This window comes from Oreochromis aureus, linkage group 16, assembly GCF_013358895.1.
Source record: "Oreochromis aureus strain Israel breed Guangdong linkage group 16, ZZ_aureus, whole genome shotgun sequence".
In the NCBI taxonomy this organism is placed as follows: Eukaryota; Metazoa; Chordata; class Actinopteri; order Cichliformes; family Cichlidae; genus Oreochromis; species Oreochromis aureus.
The window spans coordinates 22,002,995-22,012,866 of NC_052957.1; the positions used below are offsets into that span (position 1 = coordinate 22,002,995).

General features: G+C 39.1%; 1 protein-coding gene across 3 annotated transcripts; it reads left to right on the plus strand.

Annotated features, from left to right (window-relative positions):
* Positions 1–2: 2 nt before the first annotated feature.
* Positions 3–3,662, plus strand: trim13 (tripartite motif containing 13). Of its 3 annotated transcripts, none has more exons than XM_039599839.1 (2): positions 3–60; positions 1,557–3,662. In XM_039599839.1, exons 1-2 carry the CDS (start codon positions 31–33, stop codon positions 2,769–2,771), a joined length of 1,245 nt encoding a protein of 414 aa, XP_039455773.1. In that variant the 5' UTR covers positions 3–30; the 3' UTR covers positions 2,772–3,662. The 3 variants fall into 3 exon arrangements, with proteins under 3 accessions (XP_039455773.1, XP_031590548.2, XP_031590549.2); XM_031734688.2 differs by lacking the exon at positions 3–60 and adding an exon at positions 621–866; XM_031734689.2 differs by lacking the exon at positions 3–60 and adding an exon at positions 886–1,432.
* The last annotated feature ends 6,210 nt before the right edge of the window (positions 3,663–9,872 follow it).

Consider the following 9,872-nt stretch of genomic DNA (forward strand, 5'->3'; position numbering starts at 1 on the left):
CACAGCGCCTAAGATAGGCAGTTGCTCCTGATGGCATGGAAACAAGGGAAGAAAATCAAGGTCAACATTTCTACACGTGACTAAGTAACTATTGGATATCGATGTTACATAACCCGAAACGAAGAGAGAGTGAATTTTGGAGGGAAAACATCAAAGGTTTAATGGTGGATACATAGCCTACTAATGGAAGAGTACCCATGTAGATTTGATTTCGCTCAGCACAGTGCACCTGATGTACTTTAAGTTATTTATTTTTCAGTTTAGGTTCACATTTGAGGCTCCATAATAACAAAGCATTTAAAGGTAGTTTGTAACACATATGTGTATATATATATATATATATGGAGAGAGAGAGAGAGAGAGAGAGAGAGAGAGATCAGCTTATACAGATGGGCGTCCACAGGTGCGCCTCTTAGCGTGTAAACCGTTTGCAAGTATATATTGAGAAGTGCCAACACGAGGGACAGAAGTAGTCCACTGCAGAAAAAAAACGTGCAACGGGCAAAGCTGCGACTAAAACCTAGTTGACAGTTTTTCACGCTGGAATGTTTTGCATAGCAACAGCCCCTCCCCCAACAGACAGGCAGGGATCCTCTGCAAATTACCCGCAGGGCTAAAAACGTAAACATCCCGATCTTCAAGGGGAAACCTGTCAAATCGCTTTAAAACGCCAATAGTGTTCATTTCGGTATGGATATTTGTGCAGTTTGAATTATAAGTGCGCCGTTATAGAGGAGTTTTTATGCTGCAGAAAATATTTTGCACGCCACTGAAATGGTTAACTCCAAACCCGGAAAAGGGCGAAGTCTGCACAGCAACAAGCGCCATGATTGCGTTGCACTGTGCGTCTCAGCAGTCAGCAGCTGGTGAGTGAATCTTTTGGTCCAGTAGTTGCATGTTACTATGCGCTTGCAAAATCTGTCACAGCCCTCCTTCAGTACCTTGCCAACAGGAGCGACACTAACGCGAGCGCTGTTTGTCGATAATTTGTCGCATTGGATTGGTTAGACGACGGAGATTTAGGAGCTCAGCTCAGCTAACCACCGTCCTATTTTGCAATACACAGCTAGGAGATAATGATTTACTGTTAACTATAAAGTTACTGATGATTCTGATTCGCATCCAACCTGCAGAGATCTCTCGCTCGCTCTCTCTTTTTTAAAAAGTTTCTTACAACGCCAACTGGCAACTGAGATACATCAAAAATCAGGATGTTGCGTGACCCAAATTGCTCAAACGGAGCTTTTGGCAGAGCTCAATCCAAGCTTTTACGCGCGTACAGGGATCCGAGTCGGTTTCACTTTCGGGATGGGGATATTCAACACACATTTGGAACGTGACAGCCAAATCTGTATCCTTTGCGATGCTGCATCATTTTTTTTCGTGTTCAAATATTGCATCTTCTGCCTTATGGGGAGGCATCCCTTAGTGGGTGCGTATTGTGTAGTGCGTTTTATCGTGTGCTTTTGTTGCTGTTGGGTTTTTGTTTTGTTTTGTTGTTTTTGTTTTTTTTCTAAATTGAGCATCGATTTGACGCCTGGATGATGTGTTTGCAGGGTGCAATGGAGCAGCTAGAAGAGGAACTTACATGCCCAATCTGCTGCGGTCTGTTCGAGGACCCGCGGGTCTTGCTGTGCTCACACAGCTTTTGCAAGAAATGCTTGGAGGGACTCTTGGAGGGGAATCGAGGTCCAGCTTTTAGGACACCTTTCAAATGCCCTACCTGCCGCAAAGAGACCCCCCACAACGGCGCAAACAGCCTGCAGATCAACTACTCTCTGCGCGGGATAGTCGAGAAGTTCAGCAAAATAAAGGTTACACCTAAAATGTCTGTATGTAAACAACACTCCGGTCAGCCTCTTAACATATTTTGCGCCACCGACTTGAAACTAATATGTGGATTTTGCGCAGCGACGAATGACCACGAAGGGCACAAGTTCTGCTCCTTGGAGGATGCGTATGAACGAGAGAAGAAGGCGTTTGATGAGCTGCTTCGCGGGGTGAAGAACTGGCGAAGCGCAGATTATCTGTCCTGCCTGGATACACTACAAGCCAGTAAGAAAAGGGCGCTTCTGTCGGTCAGTAAGGACGCAGAGAAGGTAAAAGACTATTTCGAGAAACTCATTAGTGCCCTTGAATGCAAAAAGAATGAGATCCTGTCCGACGTCGAAACACTAAAGCTGGTGGTGATGCAGGCATACGACCCGGAGATCAGCAAGCTGAGCGCAGCGCTGGAGGAGCAGAAACGGGCGCTCAGCATCGCTGGGTCTTTCGGGAGCGTTTCCGACCCCCTGTGCTTTCTGCAGCAGATGCAAGAGTTCCGGGACAAGTTGAAGCTGCTTAACAATACTCCACTGCCGTCTCGAAAAGACATGGACGTCGGTCCCCTTGTGCGTAATTTCGACGTTAAAAACTGGGATTCATTGAGGCTCAGGGAAGTGGACAGGATGTCTGTCCCCCACGAGAGTGGCTCCTACCGAACAGCGAACAAACGCATGCCAGTGCCCAGATGGATCAGCATTCTTATCCTCACACTTATCAGCTCGTTGGTGCTGTCTCTGCTGCTGCCGCACACCTTCACAGCGTATGTGACCAGGGAGGCTGAATCACTTCTCGCTGCACTTTTCTCTCTCTTTGAACATACCGGTGCGTGCCTGCAGGAAATCAAGGACATTTACATAGATGTGGTTGATGCAGGTCAGAAATATATCATGCAGTTAATCGACTCTACTGCCCGCTTTATTGACAGTTATAAGTTACCCACTAACTAGACAGCGTTAACTCACGGCTGTCAGATAATTTACACATGACAAGTGAGATGTAAAACGCTAGCGAATACTTTAAAACATCTAATTGTTTACCGTGTCTTTGTTGTTTTTGTTTGTTTGTTTTTTGCCTTATTGAACAAGCTGCAACCTCGATGAAGCCATAGAATCAAACGAATCAACCCTTAATCCTCTGAGGTTATAGCCTGTCTTTTCATCAAGTAAACACCAATTCACTTTTTTTCCATGTGCAATCGATTCCTTTTTTTCCTAAAAAAGAAAAGAAAACAAAAAAAAAAATAAATAAAATCATTTCATATTTGTTCAACGTGATTTTCACAAATAAATCTGAGAAATTTGAGTCAGCTCTTTGTTTTTATTTAATGCGACAGCTCAGAACGGGCTGCTTTTTCCAAATGTATACATGTAAATGCAATTCGATGAAGTAAGCAAGTGCGTAATGAAAGAATGCAGTGTGATCCACGGCCTCGCTCCCACAGAGGCTTCTGCGCCACAGTGATGCTGCAGCCTCTTCAAGGTTATAAGCGTTACATAACAGGGCCCATGTGAAAAATTCAGCAGGCTGCAGACACAGCAGCTCCCAGTGATCACACCGCTCTTTGACGTGTGTGGATGAAACCTTACATGCTTATAGGTGTCTGTCAGATCATAGATCTGCAGGCAGTGGTGCATACTATTTTTTGTTTTGTTTTGTTATGCGACTCATCCATTGCATGACTGTGTCCAGACGGTGAAGTCAATCCTGCAGAGTGGGTAATTAATAGAAGTGTGTGTATATTCTCTGGTTTTCTGCTGTGCGTCTGAATAGAAATGAAAGTAACTTTGAGGCCTAAAACTCAAAACACGTGGTTAAATTCAATAAATCTGGGTTAACTCGAATCAGATACTTGGCTTTTTTTTTTTTTTAATGGATCAGAGTAAAAGGACAGTGGATTGTTACTAAGGATCAGTTATCCTGTTGTTTATGCATTCCCCATATGCATTTTGGAGAGGGAGACTCCATAAGATCACACCACAAAGCGAATCAGTGATGTCAGCACTGACCATAATTCAGGATCTACGTCATGGCACGCATGTACATATATATAGCTTTCTGTTGCCAGGCAAATACAGCATGGGTATAAAAGTAGGTGTCTCCATTAATATTTAATTTTAATCTCACGCAAATATAAACACAGCCTGTTAAACGTTAACTAGATAAAAATGAAACAAAACTACTGGGCGGCTGTATAACTGACTTTTTAACACGGCCATAAAGACAGCACACGGTCAGCCGCTTTATACCAAAAGTGAGAATAAAACACTCCAAGCTGTCATCTGGACAATCGGCGGTCACTAAATACTCAAATAATTTGTGAATAATCTTTTCAGTGTACCAAATATCACATTTCTGGAACATTTCCAGCACTCTGGGACGTTTTTAAACCCAGCATGTGATTGTAATTTTTTTAAATTGCTGCTTTATTGAATAATGAGTTTGCCCGTTATTTTTCTCATTAGCGGAGTACAAATTTTACCCAAGAACCAATTTTCTCTTGGTGTGGGGGTGGATTAGAACTAATGTACAGCCGTATATTAATGTAGGCAAAGGTAATAGAATGCGTCGAAAGGTATAAGCAGGTAAATATGCATTTTTTTAAAAAAAATATCAGCAGTGATAGAATTGTTTATATATGCATTTTAAAGTCACTATAGGGAATTTCAGACTGCACATCGATTATCGCTGCTTCCACATTTTGATGTGTGCGGAGTCTGTTGCTTTTCTAATGCGCAAAATTCTGGAATTTAAATGCAACACTTAACATTTAAATCACAGCATTTAGAAAGACAAGATTTAAATATTTCCAAAATTATAAGTAATGTTTTTTCCCCCTTTCCCACCTACCCCGTTAATAAATACACACACACACACACACACACACACACACACACACACAACTGTTTTAAGTCCACCGTATAGTCTTGGCAATATTAAAGACTAAGACATTATAGACAATTCAGTAATTCCGTATGAATGGTATAAAATATGCTTAATGTGTATATACAAGTAGGAGGGCTATATTGTTTGTATAATTTCGTAAAACTCAAAAGTTCTTGCAAAGAAATAAAACAGGGATAATAAAATCCCTGACACTCTTATCAAAAATTCATAAATATCACCCTTGTTAAATGCACCAATTCTATTTTTCTCTTAGTTTCATAAATACGTGATTTTCTGAACTTCTAATAATAATAGTAATAATAATAATAGAAAGGCCCATAAGGCCAAATGGAAAGAAACTGCTGCAGCTGAGTTTCGTCAGTTGGACTAGACAGAAATCACTGTTCCCAAGGAAAAAAAGAAAGAAAATGCAAGCACTTAGTACTCAGCCACGGATGTTTCATACAAACTTTAAAAAACGGAAAGGTCTGGTATGCATAACTTTACAGAGGAGTGTAACAACAGTCAACTTCTCTATTAATTCTTTTCTAATTTATACACTCACATAAAGCCTACGTCATGTTTTTAAAAAATACAGATATTTACCAGCTTAAACGATCCTATCCCAAAGGCCTGTAAATCGAAGTTAAACGCCTTTTATTTAAGGGAGTCTGACTCTGGATCATCGTCAGCATCATCCTGGCAGCACTTAAAATGGAGGGCTTAGCCCGCCGCCCGAGCAGAACTGCAGATTTAGTTCACAAAATATATCGCTATAGATTAAAAATATAAAGGCAGTTATAATGCAAAATAATAAAATAAATTCTGACCGCTATAAGCAAGTTATTTAAAAAAAAAAAAAACAACAACAACTATCGAATAAACGAAGCTCAAATTATTAAAAAACAAAACAACAAAATAAACAAACAAAAAACAAACAAACAAAAAAAAAAAAAAACACGCTTTTTCTTTTTTTATTATTATTATTATTATTATTATACAATACACAAATTGAATTCAACTTGATTTTTCCGAAGTACTCCTGGTGTTTGGGCGACAATCCACACATGATTGTAACGACTTGAATCCGAAGCAAATCTGTGTCACCGCGTTTTGCTGAATAGGCCTAAATATCCCAGCAGCGCTACAGAGAGGCCACGCAGGCCATTGTGAGCATTTCTTCTCCGAGGACGGCGGCGCTTCTTAAAGTCGCGTTAATAGTTTCCGCTATCAGGAACACAAACGCTTTTCCTGTCCTTTAAACTAAAGACTACTAAACACACCACACCTACACAAAGTTTAGCATGACAACTTGAAAACACATTGCAGACAAAACCGAATTAAAACGTTTTTATTCTCAAAAGGTTTACACATAATAGTGAAGTGTAATAAAATGTAGTATACATATTTTACATGTCAATACAATATGGAATAGACATTAAGTAAGAATCAGTGAGTCAACCTGTACCTGTAAACATTTCTAAAGGCCAGCCTCTGTCTGCCATCACCTGAGTAGTCTGAGTACACTCAGTGGTGGTTAGTTGCTGTGATTGTGAGTGGGCCCGCTTTGCTTCAGCAGCACGATCAATACTGGAGACTTCAGCTAGAGTGTTAACTCCAATATTTACGTGCTGCTACAGTAAGGCGACCAGAAAATGAGAATGGGGAAGCCCCAAACAACTTTTTAATCACAGCTGGGGGGGGAGAAGAAAGGCTATGAGAAATTAATTCAAGTCAGTAAAGACAACTTTTTATGCAAAAGTGACAGTACGTTACCTGTTACCTCAAGCTTTCACTGCAACAGTATGTTTGGTGGAGGGACTGTGAGATGATAGCTATGTAGTATATTCAGGCTTTAGTGCGGCAGCACAGTATGGCCTGCATCTCAGTATAACCCACAAACCATTCCGTGCTGCTACAACATCACCAGAACTGCTGCTGCGGTCCTTCCATTCAAAACAGTCTCTGCTTCTGTGTTATTTGCGCTGTCTTCATCTTCTGGCCTTCTAATCCTTAGCACATGTTTACGGATGGATACAGAGCCATTACCTATTATTTAAACCACCTAAAGACGTTCAGGTGATCACCAGAATCAGATTAAAGTCTTCAGTCTTCTCCTAAATTGGCCAAGGAGACTCTGCATCTGAAACACACACACAAAACAAAAAGAAAAAGAGAAAAGGTTTAATATAATACAGAAGTCATTCTCAAAATATTAACATTAAGTATTAAAGTGTTCTTTGTGCTCAAAGGTATGTGGACAGGAGAACTTAACACTCTTGCGTTTGTTGAAAGCCTCATCTCAAAACTCTATGGGCATTACTAAGCTGCTGCACTCTTCCAGGAAATCACTTATCACGATTTCAAAACCTGGCTGCCAAGATTTGCACCAATTTAGCCACAATGTAAGGTTGGACAATGATGCTGGATGATAAGGCCTGGACCCTTGGCTAGCTGTCGGCCTCCAGTTCATCCACAAGCTGTTCGATGGGATTGAGGTCAGAGCTGTGTGTAGGCCAGTGGAGTTCTTCCACACAAAACTTGGAAATATATTTCTTTATAGATATTGCTCAACGCATGAAGCACTGTTGAAACTAGAAGACGTATTAACCAAACTGTTGCCACATTTAAAATACACAAATATTATTGTATGCTCTACAGTTAGGACTCCCCTCAACTTTGAGCCAAGCAGCTTATAGGAGCACCACTGTCCACTGACTTCATAATGTACTTATAGTTTTGAATCTTAAGTTTAAAGATTTTGCAATCTACTTTTATTAAAAAACACAAGTAGGAGTCAAAATTAAATGACTGTTTATTTACACCCTTGCAAATAAGGCATGGACTGATTTATGTCAGGAGTGTAAAATCATTACTAAATTTCTCCCTGATGTAAATTTACAAACTATTGTTGCATTTTCATTCCACTTCCATTAGTGCTACTGGCAGATGTTCAAACACCCAAGTGTAAAACTAGCAGATAATGCACACAGTTCACTGTTCATACTCCATAGAAACTACTGAAAATATTTTAGGTTTAAAATTCATCTTAAAATAGGGCAAAATCAAAATGAAAGAATAATAATAATAATAATAATAATAATGATAATAATTTCCTTTTTTTATAAATATGCTCTTAAAAAATTAAAACAAAGAAAGGGGGTCATATGGAGACACCACAAATATAAAATTTGCATGAATACTAACAGATATTTTGCCTTTTCAGGAGCCAGCACACAATAGGTCATCTGAAATGTAGAAGAAAGCAACTGCAAAAAAAGCAATTTGTCCACAACATAAAACAACAGCTCAGCAAATAAAATATCTTCCAGTTATATCAACTGAAGAATGTGCCAACCTTGATGTAAAAAGTTTTAGGCTGCTGTAGTAAATGTCAACAAAACATTTAAATCTTAAAACATGTAGAAGGTGTTAAAACAAACATTATCCCGATAATAATCCCATGGGAGATTTAGGCCAACAATTGTTACCACTAGAGGTCTCAATGGACCTGTAATTATGACCTTAGTCTGAAATGGACATGATAGCCTGAATCTGATAAAGTCTCTTGCATACTTCCTCTCCAAAAAGACACTGATAAGTTCGGCAGTTGTTTTCTTTCTCACAAACTCCAGTCTAGTTCACATGAAAGACTAAAAAGAAAAGCCACAAACATTTTTTTCCCATGTGATAATAAAGGTGCGAGTAGGGATAACAATAGTGGCACAAAGGCACTGCTTTCATCTGTTATACTTTAACAGACAAAAGTCTTTCATTTGAATTTGACTTTAAAACTTTGGTTGATGGTGTCTCACAAATACTTTACAAAATGGCCCAAGCTCTCACAGTATTATACAGCAATGGTAAAAATCCCCAAACATGTTGTATTTCTCAATAAAGTGTTAAACAGATGCAACTTGAACTATGATGACTGCCAAAATAAAACTTGTTATACCAGCCTGCATAGAAATGTTAATTTTACCTCCTGTGCCATTACCGCAAAGTTTCTAATATCTGAAGGACATCGCATGATTCTGACTTCAGGCAAATTAAACACCTTTATTAATGAGAGGCATTAATGATTACAGCCAAATTGCGTAACCCAATGTAGTCAACACAGGCGCTACAGCACAACTCAGTCAGACCTACCTGAGAGTGGCAGGTGGGTGGAAAAACAGTGAAGACCACTTAGTATGGTGTGCTTTTTTTTGCCCCCTTTCTACTTACCCAGTTTTTAAGTGGAAGTCTAGCCCTTAATTCACAGATAATATCCCTTATTGCCCAACATTAAAAAACACATGGGAAAAACATAGTACAAGCTAAGTCAGTATGAAATTAAACACTTCCTCAAGTCTAATTTTACAGTTGATATCATGCATACCTAAAATATTTTTTGCACCTTCTAAATGACAAAAAAATGAATAAAAATAAGATCATTACTAAGAAAACAGAGTTTTAAGACATTTGATGCTGCAGTTAATTTACAACTACAAACCAGGACTGTGCAATTGCCAAATTTGTGGGGCATGGCAAATTCTTGTTTTATTCCTAGGCTAATAAAGTCCACACTGCCTGTTAGGAGTGCAACAAAAATTAGACACCAGTCTTCAAACAAAAATGCTACACACACACTTGCTTCCCGATCACAGGGATTTGCCATTTTTAGCTTTGTAAACGGAATAACTTGCATTAGCCATTCAAATAAAATAAAATAAAAATTGACAGAAGACATGAGTGTGCTCTGCAAAGCTGCAGGTGAGAAATGACATCAGACATTGTTTTTAAAAATCATGAAAAATAAATAAATTTATGAGAAAAATAAATTCAGATTTACAAAAAGGTTTTGCTAGTTATAAAAACAATGACAGCCCACTATTGTTACAGTGGATCTACTTTCCTGCAGAATAATCATGTATAATTTTCTCATCTCATATTTAGTTTGTACACACCCTGTTTTTTTTGCAGAATAGCCTGATCTACACTGAAGTTGCAATCAAACAAACCTAAAATACTTAACAAAAAGCACACAAAGAAACAAACCAGGTAAGTTGTGCAATTTCCTTATAAGCTGATCATTTCTTTCCAAGTCCAGGTGGAACTGTTCACATCACTGACTCTAACCTCTCCCTATTTTTCTCTCTCTCCTTTAAAGGAAGCATGCCCGG